Source organism: Tribolium madens, unplaced genomic scaffold, assembly GCF_015345945.1.
Source record: "Tribolium madens isolate multiple individuals breed KSU strain unplaced genomic scaffold, Tmad_KSU_1.1 Scaffold_2;HRSCAF=44;Tcas5.2_LGX, whole genome shotgun sequence".
Classification (NCBI taxonomy): Eukaryota; Metazoa; Arthropoda; class Insecta; order Coleoptera; family Tenebrionidae; genus Tribolium; species Tribolium madens.
In genome coordinates, this window is record NW_025400995.1 from 473,490 (window position 1) to 488,329 (window position 14,840).

The window sequence follows — 14,840 nt, forward strand, 5'->3', positions numbered from 1 at the left end:
AGTTAAACTTCGTTAAGTTCTATAGGGATTATTTATTTAGGACGAGGGAGTCTAAAAGAATATTTCAGGCGATAACAGAAAGTCTTTATTATCAATGAATTATGCATACATTCAATCAGTGGCGCAGCCAGAGATACAGTTTAGAGGGGGTTTATCTATGTAAAAAATTTTGGGCACTCATTCGAGTCTCACAATGAGACAACACTTTTTTATACTATTTTTCTATTCCATTTATTAGTATATTTGACCCAAATTGCTTGAAAATAGCCTCAAATTGCATTAGTTTCGATAAAATACGTTGATCTACAACAACTTCTCACAGTGATGGTAAAAATGTGGCATAAAATGTTTCTAAAAACAGTGTCACAAAAAGCATTCTGTACAAATGAAATCGAAAAAAGCTCTTATGCTTTTTTATGTTCCTTCTTTTATGCTATGTTCACTTATTTGTTCTCTTTCTTATTTTGCTTTTCGTTCTTATTTGCTCTTATGTTCTCTCTCTCTTATTCTACTTATTAGAACATGAGCACATGTTTTAAAGTTTGCGCTCTTATGCGCCCGCAATTTTTTCGATTTTTGTCGAAATTTTGGGCGATTTTCGGTACTCAGATAACTTGAGAATTATTGAAGCTAGTCCTCTTTGTTTAGTACCGTCGCAAATTTAATTTTTTATCGTATAAGAAAAGATAATTGTCCTACATCAAAGAGATATCGAGAAGATTGCTTCTAAACGATCAAGAATTTTGCAGTTTTCTCAACGTCAATCGATTTCTCAAAACATTTTACATACCAGGTGAATAAAAAGTATGGAACCAAACGTTTTTTGCTTAAACTATTTATTTTTTGAAAAAACTAATTGATGAGTGATAAAGTACTAATAAAAATGTGATGTTTTAATAAGAATAAAATTTTTCAAAATTTCCTTTTGTTTTTGAGTTCCACAAAAAAAGAATATCTTTTTAAATGGCAACCCACTATAAAATCATTTTTCTCATAAAAGCTATACTCTAAGGATTACAACTAGATGTTTTATATTGAATTTTTTCAAAAAAATTTTTTCACATAAATTGCAATTTTGACAAAAAAAAATCGCATAACTCAAAAACACAACAAAATTTTGTTCTGAAAATACGATCACATTTTCTATATTATTTTAATTTATATTAATTATTATTTTTTAGAGGCAAATGATTAAAAATAAAACCGCTTGGTTCCATACTTTATATTCATCCTGTATGTATGTAAACAATATAACGTTTGAAATACAGTTTTTTTTTACAAAATAGAAAAAGAAAAAAACCTGTGAATCTTCTGATCGAAATATAATTCTACAATATAATCTTAGTTGAGAGGTTTAACCCTCAAAACTCCCTTCTCACTGCGCCCCTGCATTTGATCAATCAAATCGTTTATTGCGTCACTGATGGATACGTATTAGATAATTATTACAAACTAATCCTATATTTGTGGTAGGCACCAAATTTTATTTATATATCTGTCATATTTATTACTATCTGATAATTTGCTAAAACCAGAAAATTAAAACTGAAATAAGTTTAAACTCTAGTTAGATACAATAAAGGGTTAGATATATTTCTTAATTAACTATGTAGAGGAACTGGTGTGTATAAATTTTCCTCTAATAGTAATCAGTTTCAATTAAAATTTGCATTTCTGAAATTTCCTGTGCAATTAAAATTCGCATTTTTAGAATTTCCTGTGATTAGCCTGCAATCCCGGTATGTATTTAATTTATTTCAAGAGTATTATTTATAATGAAGTACGATCCGTTTTAAAAAACTTTCATTTTATATTTGACGTTGGCAAAACAGAATTTATTGGAAAATCGAACAGTCTGATTAAAGGGATTGTCATATAGGTCATGTGAAACAAAAATGAATGACTTTGGATTAAAATTAACAATTAACAAATTTCATTGAACAAATTACACGAATTGTTTGAAACTAACCACAGCGGTGGTAAAATTTTATAAAACTGATGGAAAATGTGTTTCCCGGAAATTCTTATAATTAAATAGGAGTCGGTCGGTTCACAAAACTAATTGTCACCAAATGTAATTTACGAAGTAACAAACGTAATTAGAAAGTTTTCGATTTAATTAGTTTTGTCTTTGTTATTAAAAAGATATCAGCACCAACAACTTATAACTAATTTAAATTTCTAACAAAATTAAAGAAATTGTATCTACAAGTGTTAATAAAATTTAAACCATTATGTTTATATTAGTTTGTAATAAAAAAAGACATCATCAAGTTTTTTTCAATATTTTATTATCTTTGAAATTGTATACAAATAATTGAATGTGAAGAATATGCCACCACATAAACGGAAACAATTGTTGTGCCATCTCTGAGTAAATAGCTAAAACTTACAAAACATAAACAGATGTCTAGCAAGACTGAATTTTTTATTCCCGAATTATTATTTTTCACAGTTTTCTCCATCTAAAATATAAAAATTTGAAGTTTTAGTTAGTTGTTTGTGTAATAGATAGCAACTTGTCAAAAAACTAGAGTTCAAGAAACGGTACCAAAACACAAGATTAATTAATAAAAACTGTAACACAAAAATTTCTTTTTACTGCAACTACGCCACTATTCAAGTTCCCTCACTACATGTTCGCGAGCTCTAACATTCTAAATTTTGTAAAATCCAGTAGTAGCGAAAATATAAATCTAACGCTTAAACCACAGAAATTAAATTTACTATTACTGTTAATATTCTATTTGCTTATTGTGCTAAAACATGTTTGAATAGTTTTTAACAATGAAATTTTCTATATTGTATATTTTTATAATTCGATATTACGAGTTTTCTGAGTTATAGGTATTGGTACGATTGACTTAGGTCTGTAAGTTTGTATAACCTCCAAGCTGTTACAGTGTTCGTTTTTTTATTATTTGAATGTTAATCCCAAAATTAAAAAAATGTGTTCTACTCCGTAAGTGTATTACGACAATTTTGCAATATGTAATATTAAAACTTGTTTTTTCTTTCAAGTTTTTGGAGAAAAATCCACCAAACAATTTCCGGTCATAGTCAAAATATCACTGAAGATATAGTAACAGAAATTTTAAAACTCTCAAAAACGGAATTACTTGAAGGCCTCCTGAGCTATAGACCATATACCAAAAAGGGTTATCATGACTGGGTTGCAATTTCGGATGTTAGCATTTGCATGAAAGAATTTGTACATGATATAAGTCAAGTCCTTGTAAGTAAAAAAGTATTGTTTTTCTTATTGAATTACCATTTTTTTTTAGAACTTAGACACCAGTACTGCTTATCCGGTCATGTGTAACTATCTGATGTTTGAATATTATGGAAAAATTAAAGAGTTTTGGCAAATAACGAGAATGGGTTCAACAATACATTTGAAAGAAAGTATTTGGAATTTTTACACGGCTGAAAGAATGTTTTTGCTGAAGACATGGAGACACATATTCGAATGTGTTGATAAAGATTATGAATTTGCTGAACAGTATAAAGATTTTTTGAAAACAATTAAAATTGAGGAATTGCAAAATAACTTGATTACACAGTTTGAGGAACTTCTTAATGAGGTCACTTCAAATACTTTTGATGAAAGAAATCCCTACAATGAAAACTGGTTGTGTAGAAACATCAGGGAACAAATCGAAATTCTCTTAATTCTCATTCTAACAGCTACACATAAACCCCTTGATACGCCAAAATTGTCTCATTTAATTAAGTTATTTACTCAGAATAACTTTGGTACCCAACCTGCTTTTTTCGACATCAGAAAATACGCAAAAGCGCAGGATTTAGACCAACTGATGTATGCTGAAATTGGGTGTTACTTTTCCATTTTAGAAAATTATTGGTGGGTAGAAATAATAAATATTAAAAGAAAAATGACCGATATTTTTCCAGGGATATAGAAATTGCAGATTTTTGGAACCAAGACTCAACAAGTGAATTGGACAAGTCTTTACTTAACTTGCACCTCAATCCTGGCCACATTATAATAATGCTAGCTTGGTTAACTCTTAAATTTAAATCGCTAAATCGTGATGAAGACGCCGAAAAAATTCTCGAATTATTCAAAAGACAACCGTTTATTTTATGGCATAAAATCCTCTCAGATAGTATGTTTAAGGTAAAACGCATGATTTTGTCTTTCTGGTTCTAAAACCACACTTCCAGGATTGTACCGTTGGTGAGGTTGTTTTAAGAGCAACTCATAAAATGCTAGACGAACTTTGTTTGATGTTTGACGACCGAAAAATTCTCTACGAGGATGGTGGTGTAATTAAAATTCTTGCAGAGTTTCTCAAACAACCAGATTTGGCGGAAATTTGTTTGCAAACAAGAAATGGTTTAGACTGTATGATGGAAATAGCAATTGAGTCATTTCCTCACGATTTTTATTCATTTACAACCATTGCACAATCATTACTAGGACTGCGCGACCAGTACAAACAAGTAATTGTTTTTAATGTATTGTGACAAAAATGAGATGTTTTTTTAGACCATGCATTTGTTGAATAACTTCCCGTCGTTTTTGTCGGAAATGACGTGGACGATTCCTAAAGAAGAAATTTCGGTTTTGCGAAAAAACCAGCCGGCTTTTCCCGACAGTGATTTAATCGTTTTCCCACCAAAAACGGTAGTAAGATCGTATCGAATTTTTGGAAAAAATTTGATACAATACAAGGGGAAATATAGCTATTTTTTCCACCTCGAATATTTAGTTACTTTGTTGATAAATAACGGGTTGTGTTACCGCAAGTTTGATGAAGTTTTAGTCAAAAAAATCATAGCCGGTTATGGGGTCGTAATTCAAGCAATTAGATATTGTGTTGACATGGATTTGAGAACAATTGGGCTGGAGAGAATCATTCTCAAATTAAACAAACTCTTAGTGCATTTAGATGGCCCTTTGTTAAATTTCGAGTTAGTCAAACTTTATTTTGATTTGCAAAATGCGCTAATGTTGTACAGACAAAGCAGTTTTTTCAAAATCTGTCCCGAAATTGTTTGGAAAATATTTTTTCCGAAACTGAAACCGGAGTATTTGACCCAAAATGTTAAAAACTTGCTTTTGAATCAGTACGTGTTTGAAGACAGAATTTTCATGCAACTGTTTCAAAAAGAGGAGTTTAAAGAAGATCACACTTTACTACTGACTTATATCAGGATTTTAAGCAACATTATTAAGGTACGAGTAGTTAAAAGCTTCGTTGTTAGATTCACAATTATTGTTTCAGGTGAAATTTCAATTCAAAAATTTCCAATTATCCGGCGTTGTTTATTTATTCAATTATGTGTTTTTGCAACACCAAACTTGGGTCTATAAAGACGAAAATCAAAAAACACAAATCACACTCGAGTGTCTTAAAATTTTTCACTATGTCTTGCAAAAACATGTTGAGGATTTAACCGATATTGAATTGAAGATTTTCCAACTCTGTAATCACGCTTTTTTACACAACGTTTACGTAATTGATTCATTTCTCCGATTGTTTGTCAAGGAAAGGTATTATTTAATTTACGCAATGGAACGGGAATCGAATTGGCAATATGGCCCATCTTTGGATTCTTTGCAATGTATCAGAATGCAATTAGCTCTTCTATTATTGATCATGAATCGAAAAAAAGCTATTGGTGATTGTTGCTTCAATGAGAGACTACCATTTGTGGTAAAACCAGTCGCGTCGTATTTTACTAACTCCTATAGCCCCCTTATAGCCGAATTATCTTGCCGGTTTTTGGAAAAATTATCACAGGTAAAAAATCGTATCACTGGTAATAATTAGTTAATAATTGTTATTTCTAGGATCCATTTGTGCCTTTACTTGCATTACTTGAACTAGATCATTATCAAGTTCAATCATTATTTTTGGAACGTCTGCGAGACCCTTTGGAAGAAGAAAATGTGAAAATGGCAATAATCGATTTAATTAACACTTGTATTTCAAGTCAGGACGGAATGACTGCAGCTTTTTTCAATTTGAAATGTTTCATGTACTGGGATGGGGCCGAGAATGATGTTATAAATGGTGACAGTGTGAGCGACTTTATGGTTGATTATTTACAAAACATAAAAAAGGTTTGTTTGTATACAGGGTGCGCCAGAATTCCCCAGAGAAAATTTTCAAGTAAGGTAAGATACCAGGAACATAAAAAAAATGTTTAAAAAGTTCTATCTGTCAAAAAATTTTGACATTTGACATTTTTTCATGTCAATTATTTAGTAAATGTACAAAAATTTTGCCAATAAAAGCCACAAATAACATTGAACAGAGTTACAATTTAGGACACAAAAGCAAAAAAACTTGGAAAATTATTTTTCCGACAGAAATAAATAGAGTCAAAGTGCAAACTTTAAACCCTCATAACTTCGAAATTTTTATAGATAAAATTTTTTTAACATTTTATCCGTGTTCCTGGTATCCTACCTTATATGGCATTTTTCTCTGGGGCGCGAGTTCTGGCGCACCCTGTATAATTTTTGATGATTTTTCAAATTGATTTTAAATTATAGTCTCATGAATATTTTAAAAACCCTCTCCAACTGGGAATCCTCCGACTTCTTTACAACTTGTGGCTAAATCACCGAGAAAATTTAATCGAAAATATAGCAAACTTGAAGGATTTTTGGCCCGTAATGGTGGACCCGTTTTTCTGTGATTATAAACAAGACCTGGAAATTTACACAATCATCCTCCGGATAATTAATTTAGAAATCGGTGCTAATATGGACAAAGTTGATGAGAAACTCGTTAAAACAATCGATAAATTTTTCAAGGACAAAAAACGCATTACGAATTGGACCAAATTTGTCCTTGTGTCCTCTCAAAGTCACTCGAAAAATAAACTCGACTTGTTAAGTGTCTGGATGGAGTTTTTAGTATTGACTAAAAAAGTTATGGCTGATAGTTTCGATAACGACCTTAAATTCGTCTTGATTGATTGTTGTCTAGACGGGTTGCACCCACCTGAAGGTGGTTTTAATAACATCGAAACGATTTATCTATGGTCACAATTGTATTTGCTCCTAATAACCACGTGGGCAGTCTATGAGAAAAAAGAACAAGTGGTTTTGGGAAAACTACAAACGTTTTTACACGCACTTAACACTTATTACAAATATCTGACCCCGAAAATCAAGGAAAATATTTTATGTGCTATTAATAGGACTATCATTGATCTTCACGACTATTTCAGTGTTAATACTGCACAATTGTTGACATTTTTGTACTCAATTGGGCCGTTAATTGACGCGGAATATTATTATTTAGAGTCGGAAGTGTTTGAGACTGAGGATGATGCGGAAAAAGTGCGACGACTTAAACCTTGGTTGATTATCATTTTTATCGGAAATTCTATAATGGCACTTGATAATGTTGATGAAATTGGGTTGTGGTTTTACTATGAGCAATTTTTGCAACGTGTTATGGATTCTGTAGGGTCAATGTTGGAAAATAGTGGCACTTTACCGTTTGCGAAATTAGGTATTGATTTTCTTATTTCTTATGCCGAGTCTCCATTTGTTAAGGATTTCCTAAAGGAGGATTTATTTAGTTTCTACTTTAAACTCCGTCCGCCACCTCTCTCGATAAGTGTGGGGGAAGCAATTCTTGTAAGTGTCAATAGTTTGATTTTTTGAATTTATTTTAATTTTGGTTTATAGTCCGGACTTCCTGTCAATTTGAAAGAATGGTGGTTCATTTTAATTACTTTGATTAAGCTAAATCGTATTTTGATACAACAGATTGGGGATGCGATGTTAAGGACTTGCTTTTCGTTCATTACCCAACATGATATGTTACTCAAAGAGATTATTTCTTTGACTAAACACACCGTTGATATGTCAGCCTTGACTTTAGTTTGTGAAACTTTGAAACTTATTTTGGTTGTTTTGACCCAAATGCCACATTGGAGAGTCGACTCGCCGTATTCTTACGAAATAATAATTGTAAGTTTATGAAAAAAAAAATTACTTTACTAAGAGACATTCTAGGATGGTATTAAAACAACAATAAATGCCTGTGTTTTGTCAATCCTGGGATACAAAAAAATTAATTTCTATAATATTATCAAGGGAAAAAATTTGGACCTAATTGATTGTACCCCAACTAATTTACTAGTCTCAGTGTTAAACAAGTAAATTTGAATTTTTTTAAAATGGCTTAAGTCAAGTGACATTTTTAGACTAACAGAAATCGTTTATTGGGGATGCAGCTGTTTGAAGAAAACAAAAACTGACTTAGTAACCCAATTAAATGCCCACTATGAGACTGAAAATCTTGCATTATTATTGGTTGAAAACGACTTTAGTGTCCCCCGATTTGAATTACCGATTAATCCGAGACTGACTTATGGCTCTTTATTATGTTTGGCTGATTATTTGTGTAAAACACTTAATCAGGTAAGGGAATGTGTGTAATTTATCAGTACTTATCACTGTTGTTTTTTTAGTTATCTCCTACAACTCCGTCGAGAATATCAAGGAGTCGTCAAATGTCTCTAACTGATCTTAACGATGAAATGAAAGTCAAAAGTTTGGGGAAAATATTCGAACACTGTACTGCAACGTATGAGGAACGTATCGGTTTTATGGTTTATATCCAAAAAAGCGACGATATGCCGAATGAAAAATTCAGTTCGTTTTTGCATTACGACATGTCGGAATTTTCTGGTTCGACTTCAGCGGTTTCCCAGTTAGATTACCACTTGGTTAAGAATGCGCTTGAAGCGTTGATGAGTTTTCTAGCTGGTGAAATCTTCTTCGCGATTCGGAATCTTCGAGGGGAAGCTGTTTTTTCATATAAAAGAGAGTTAAGCTCCGAAATTCAGTTCTTTTATGAATTTGTTAGGAAGAGAACTAGTGAACAATACAGTGCGATGGTAGCGACACCACGATCAACATCTTCGATTGCACAGACTGAGCCTGACATCATCAAAAGATACATCATCACTAAAGTCATGGATAATGATACTAATGATATTGTTGATAATAATTTTGTACTCGTCATTTCCCAGTGGTTAATCAAATTTTGCCACTTGTCTAATTAAATCGTTTTGTGTAATTGAGTTTCAAATAAAACAATTCTTTTATAAAAATACATTTATTTCTGCACAGATTCAACAATTTTATAGTAATTAATACAAAAGTCATGGCTTAGCCATATAATTATTTTGAATCAGAAAATTGTTCATTACGGCCCTGATGTGGTTCAAATTGTTCTAAATTTTGCACTGATTCAATCAAATCCAACGCACTCTTAGTGATTTTTTTAAAACGTTAATTTAGGCACTTTTAGACCTTTTTTCTCTATGAAACTTTACCACTATAGAATTATGATTGAATTTTTGTTTTTTATTTTCACTCAATCTCCACCTTTTGCCGTTTTCTACTTTTAGTGCTTCCAACAATTTCCAGGAAAAAACAATTGCTATCGCATAACAAAGATGGTTAAAGTAACGTTTTACACGGGTGTGAGAGCGTTCAAGCTATCGTTACCACAGTGCCATTGTGGCATTTCCCTTTTGTTACAATTCCGCCCACAAATAGTTGAGTGCGTGGCCGTGGCTACCATTTCTCACCAAACTAATTCTAAACGTATTTTCGGTCGCAGTTACCACACCCACGAACTGATTTTCGGAACCAGTTACCAAACCCACGAACTGGTTCCAACTATGATGAGGTAAGATGCAGGGCGTGGCTACTCTACATAGCCACACCCATATTATCATCGAACCAATTCTAAACGTATTTTCGGTACCACATATAGTTATGTGTGTGGGCGTGGCTACCATATAACCACTCACCGAACTAATTATGTTTTCGGTACCAGTTACCACACCCACGAACTGATTCTAAATATGATAAGGTATAGATGCAGGGCGTGGCTATGTAGAGCAGCCACGCCCATATTATTATCGAATCAATTCTTAACGTTTTTTCGTTACCACAGTTCCATTGTGACATTTCCCTTTTGTTACAATTCAGCCCATTTTATTATCCAACCAATTGAAAACGTATTTGCGGTACCACAAATAGTTAAGTGCATAGGCGTGGCTACCATTTAACTATTTCTTACCGAATTAATTCTAAACGTATTTTCGGTACCAGTTGCCTGGTTCCAATGCAGGGCGTGGTTATGTGGAGTAGCCACGCCCCTATTATCATCGAACCAATTCTAAACATATTTTTGTTACCACATTGTCACGCCCAGGCTCTTGGTCCCATTATCGGGCTTAATTTAAATAAAAATTCGTGTTAAACAATTAATTAATAAATTAATTTTGATGATTATAATTTTGAAAATGATAGGCGGAAATTTTCCAAGGTCATCGTAACATTTGGCGAAATTCATCTAATTCATAAATACTCGTAGACAGCCTAAAAATCAAAATTTTGTTTGTTGTCTGAATGTTTTGCTCTATTTTATTACCTTCCTATACTATTTATAAGTGAAACAATTTCAGTTCTCTGTAATTGGAATTTCTTTTTGTCCATTGATAAGTCAGGCTGATCATCGAATTTTCCCGAAAAAAGAATTTTCAAGGCAGTTCCTAAACCTTGTACCTAAAAATAACAAAAACTAACTTCCTATTTTTTTGCATAAAATAATTACTTGTAATTTCCCCCATAATCTACATTTATCACACCCGACACAATCCATAATTTTGGAAACATTTCGAAAATGTTGTTTAAACTCGTACTTCAATTTCTCTGCTTGTTCGCTTCCTGAGAACATCGTGGTTTCATTAAAATGATCCGGAAATTTTTGAACAACATTGAGGAGATCCTTAACAGCAAGTTGCGTGTCCCAATCTTCGTTTTCATTCCCAGTATAAAATTCCTCTTTCTCTAAATACCGCGATGCTTTATTCAAAGCTCTCAACTCGAGCAAATAAACAAAGTATAAATTTCGCAGCCAATGGGGGCCTTCACCTTGTGTGGTTTCTTTTGAAAATCGTGTTAAAAATTCGCTTAAATTGGGCCCCCACTTCCCATCACGTTCGCTTAAACTAGTTTCAGAGAGCAAATATTGTGCACATAAATGAATGTTTATGCTAGCGTGGAGACCAGAAATGACTCGATAAAAAACACGTTCCTCCAAACACATATTGTTCAGTTTGGAACTTTGAATGTAGGGATTGTCGTTTCTCGTGCTTGTGAAGCAATTTTCCATGTAGATACTGTTCCAAATTCGGTGCGCGGATTTGCCTTTGTATCCAGTGAATCTTTCTGGATTTAGAAGCAAATCCACGTATTCTGATTCGCTGTCGTTGTCCTCAAGGACACAAAAATTGTCCTGAGCGTCGTCATAGGCGCTCCAAAGGACTATATCCTCTTGCACTTTTGCACTAATTGTAGTATTCAAATAACCCAACTCGGCATTGTGATCATCTTCACAACTTTGAGTCACATACTATAATTTTTTTCTGTTTTTAAGTTAACAACTTGAAATTTATACGTACCAAATTTTTTGAACTGTGATTTTCTAAACCACCTTTGAGTCCAACTGGAATATCTTTATCTTCACAAGCCTCCACGTGACAATATCTCATTGAACATCTGCTATCATCAGACCAAAAGGGACATGGTCGTCTTAAATTAACTTTATAAAATCTAAAATACCCCTTGTGGAGCAAACTACGTAATCTGGGGTATATTTTTACGTTATTAAAATGATCCACTGTATCCACGTTACATGAACAGTCGTCAATTTTTCCATGAAGCTTAAACAAACGTGCTTTTTATTTTTCATTGAAAATTCGAGACTTACCTGACAAAAACAATCATCATCTAAAACATTACCAAAGTAGCCGAATGTACAAGTCATAACTAAGAATAACGTAAGAAAAAACAAATCGTATTTTGCCCCCATTATTAAAAGTAGCAAATTTAGTAGTAAGAGAGGCGTTTTAACAATAATATTAAATTACTCATTTTCAAGTTTATCTACCATAACCTATGATCACGGTTCTACTATGACACACTAACATTATTCATTTCTAAAGTTGTTTTGGAAATTGCCACATTTCCTGATAACATTTTTACCATCGTCTAACAAAAACCCACAACAGTAAAGCCGCAGTTTAGGAATTTTTATTTCTTAAACTTGTCAGTAGAAATGTCAAAACTGTCAAATTATTTTGAAATGTTAAATTTAAATTTTAATGTTAGGGGACTAAAGACTAAACTATGCAAACCAATAATTATTTTCCATGTTCTTGTGTTCTCCATGTTCTCTACTGTACACATATAGTAGAACCTCTATAATTCGAACTAAATTTTTTATATTTAATTAAAATAAATAACCAACTGAAATATGTTAATTTATTCAAAAATATGTTAATTATATTTCAACTAAAAAAAATACGCAAAAATCAGCATATTAACCCTATTTTTTTTATCCAAGTGAATTTTTTCAGATTCTTAATTAAATAATCTTTACGTAAAAAAATCTTTATCCTTACGTTTTTAAAAAATGTACGCTAAAAAGTCGTATGACCAATAAATTTTAATAAAAAAAACGAATTTTCCTTGTTCTTTGTAAACTGATAGATTTTACTTTTTTAACATTTTGGTGAAAAACATAAGTGGTTTGGACTATTTCGTTCGGATTAAAGATGTTGCACTTTTTTCTTTTCCTTGTTAGAACAGATTTTTGCATGTTTTTTGAGATTGTTATTTATTATATTTTTAAATGAAACTGCTATAATGCTACCAACCTAAATAAAATCCTTTACACTAGACTCTGGTGTCGAACTAAAAGGTGACTAAAAAGTCAAAACCTGTCAAAAAAATATAACCTATAAAAATCTATCGTTAATAGCGGAAAAAATTAGACATTAGGTAATTTGAGATAACACTGCTGTGTTATAAAACCGTAATTTTGTATTTTATTATGTAAAAATTCCAACAGTTAAGTTTTTGGTAAGCATACATTATTTACGTAAATTGATTTTTTATTTACTAGAGGTTTTAGATAATTACTTAATTGTAACTGGGGGCTTTATTTAGTTTACAAGTTTTTTCAAGTTTTGAACCAGCTGGAGAGTATGCTGTGACAAAGAATGAATGGAAAATACAGATTGTTGTTCCTATTTATATCAATAGTATTTTTGTGGAAATGTTTCCAATATTTTGCGATATATTCTGACCATCAAGAAAATGAAATCAATATAGATTTAAATACGATTCCAAAAGTGAAAGTGTCAGTTTATTATGAAGCTTTATGTCCTGATTCAAAATTTTTTATAATCCATCAATTGTTACCTGTCTACGAGGAGTTAAAAGATTATATAAACATTGATTTTGTGCCATATGGAAAAGCCAAGGTTTGTGTTGCCAAGTTAAAATAACAACACCTAATTTTTACAATTTCCAGACTGTTGAAATTGAAGGTAAAACAATGTTTTATTGCCAACATGACGCAGTTGAATGTTTTGCTAATAAAATCCATGCTTGTGTAATTGATTTAGTCCCAGACCCGCTCATTAGGGCTAAATACATTGCTTGTATGATCACAGATAATATGATCCCAGATGATGCAGGAGAAAAGGTGATTAATGAAATTATTGCACCTAAAATTACCGAATTTGTTGCAGTGCGGACAAGAATTAGGTGTCAAGTACACCCCAATTGGTGACTGTGCTAACAGCGACCGCGGAACAACTCTCCTAAAGAAATATGGCGAAAGAACACATTCCCTGAGATCCACAGTCAAGTTTATTCCAACAATTGAACTGGACGGCAGCCAAACGATTGTTCCTCAATCAGCAATCCTGAAAAATTTTCACAAATCGGTGTGTCAGCTGTTCAAACGGAAGCCAAGACAGTGCAGCTAGATCTCAATCAAAAAAACCATTTTACATTACCAGTGTCGCAATTTGTTATTATTTTGTGAAATATTGAGTTATTTATGATGTTTAGTTGGTAATTTTATGTAAATTATTTGTAAACAATAAAAGTTTTCTTTTTACTAAATTGGAAGTCACAATCACGTGTTTATTTTAAATTTGGAGCACGCCCTGGTTTTTCCTATAAATTCGGTATTTGTCTATAATTCGAACTAGATTTTTTTATGTTTAATTAAAATAAATAACCAACTGAAATATGTTAATTTATTAAAAAATATATTAATTACATTTCATCTTTAAAAAAATACGCAAAAATCAGCATATTAACCCTATTTTTTTTATCTAAGTGAATTTTTTCAGATTCTTAATTAAATAATCTTTACTTAAAAAAATCTTTATCCTTACGTTTTTACAGAAGCCAAGACAGTGCAGCTAGATCTCAATCAAAAAACCATTTTGCATTACCAGTGTCGCAATTTGTTTGTTATTATTTTGTGAAATATTGGTTATTTATGATGTTTAGTTGCTAATTTTATATAAATTATTTGTAAACAATAAAAGTTTTCTTTTTACTAAATTGGGAGTCACAATCACGTGTTTATTTTAAATTTGGAGCACGCCCTGGTTTTTCCCATAAATTCGGTATTTGTCATAAATGTTGAGAGAAAATGCTTTTATCATAGAGTTCATGTATTGTGGTGTGCAATTAGAGAATTCGCATGTACGCGTGGGCTTATCAAATTGATAATGCGACGACATTTCTAATAATAATTTAAACTAAATTTAATTGTAGGATTAAAAATGAGATAACAGTTCTGTGTTGAGTCAAAGTCGGGATAAATTTGAATGCGATAATTAATGTAAAAAAATAGTTATTTTTTCGTTGTTTTTTTTTTTTTAATTTTTGATGGGTTGGTAAATTTTATCAAATTGATAATACGACGACATTTCTAATAATAATTTAAACTAAATTT

The 14,840-nt window shown here is 31.8% G+C and overlaps 3 protein-coding genes across 5 annotated transcripts; 2 read left to right on the forward strand and 1 right to left on the reverse strand.

The window, feature by feature from the left end:
* Nucleotides 1-2,831: 2,831 nt before the first annotated feature.
* Nucleotides 2,832-9,111, forward strand: LOC123006384 (nucleoporin Nup188). The gene is made up of 13 exons (XM_044400820.1): nucleotides 2,832-2,962; nucleotides 3,022-3,235; nucleotides 3,285-3,865; nucleotides 3,916-4,141; nucleotides 4,189-4,467; nucleotides 4,514-5,203; nucleotides 5,253-5,771; nucleotides 5,822-6,094; nucleotides 6,530-7,627; nucleotides 7,679-7,963; nucleotides 8,009-8,151; nucleotides 8,200-8,416; nucleotides 8,467-9,111. The coding sequence occupies exons 1-13, from the start codon at nucleotides 2,949-2,951 to the stop codon at nucleotides 9,061-9,063; spliced, it is 5,136 nt and encodes a 1,711-aa protein (XP_044256755.1). The 5' UTR covers nucleotides 2,832-2,948; the 3' UTR covers nucleotides 9,064-9,111.
* On the reverse strand, nucleotides 9,101-12,113 carry LOC123006385 (ero1-like protein). 2 transcript variants are annotated; one of them, XM_044400822.1, is made up of 6 exons: nucleotides 11,787-12,113; nucleotides 11,680-11,739; nucleotides 11,479-11,629; nucleotides 10,629-11,429; nucleotides 10,446-10,579; nucleotides 9,101-10,393 (listed from the first exon to the last, which is right to left on the reverse strand). In XM_044400822.1, exons 1-6 carry the CDS (start codon nucleotides 11,804-11,806, stop codon nucleotides 10,342-10,344), a joined length of 1,218 nt encoding a protein of 405 aa, XP_044256757.1. In that variant the 5' UTR covers nucleotides 11,807-12,113; the 3' UTR covers nucleotides 9,101-10,341. The 2 variants fall into 2 exon arrangements, with proteins under 2 accessions (XP_044256757.1, XP_044256756.1); XM_044400821.1 differs by having other exon boundaries at nucleotides 11,479-11,739; nucleotides 11,787-12,112.
* Nucleotides 12,114-12,774: 661 nt separating this feature from the next.
* LOC123006476 (gamma-interferon-inducible lysosomal thiol reductase-like) lies at nucleotides 12,775-14,006 on the forward strand. 2 transcript variants are annotated; one of them, XM_044400992.1, is made up of 4 exons: nucleotides 12,775-12,940; nucleotides 12,984-13,344; nucleotides 13,395-13,568; nucleotides 13,615-14,006. In XM_044400992.1, the coding sequence occupies exons 2-4, from the start codon at nucleotides 13,081-13,083 to the stop codon at nucleotides 13,852-13,854; spliced, it is 678 nt and encodes a 225-aa protein (XP_044256927.1). In that variant the 5' UTR covers nucleotides 12,775-12,940; nucleotides 12,984-13,080; the 3' UTR covers nucleotides 13,855-14,006. The 2 variants fall into 2 exon arrangements, with proteins under 2 accessions (XP_044256927.1, XP_044256926.1); XM_044400991.1 differs by having other exon boundaries at nucleotides 12,993-13,344.
* Nucleotides 14,007-14,840: the final 834 nt, after the last annotated feature.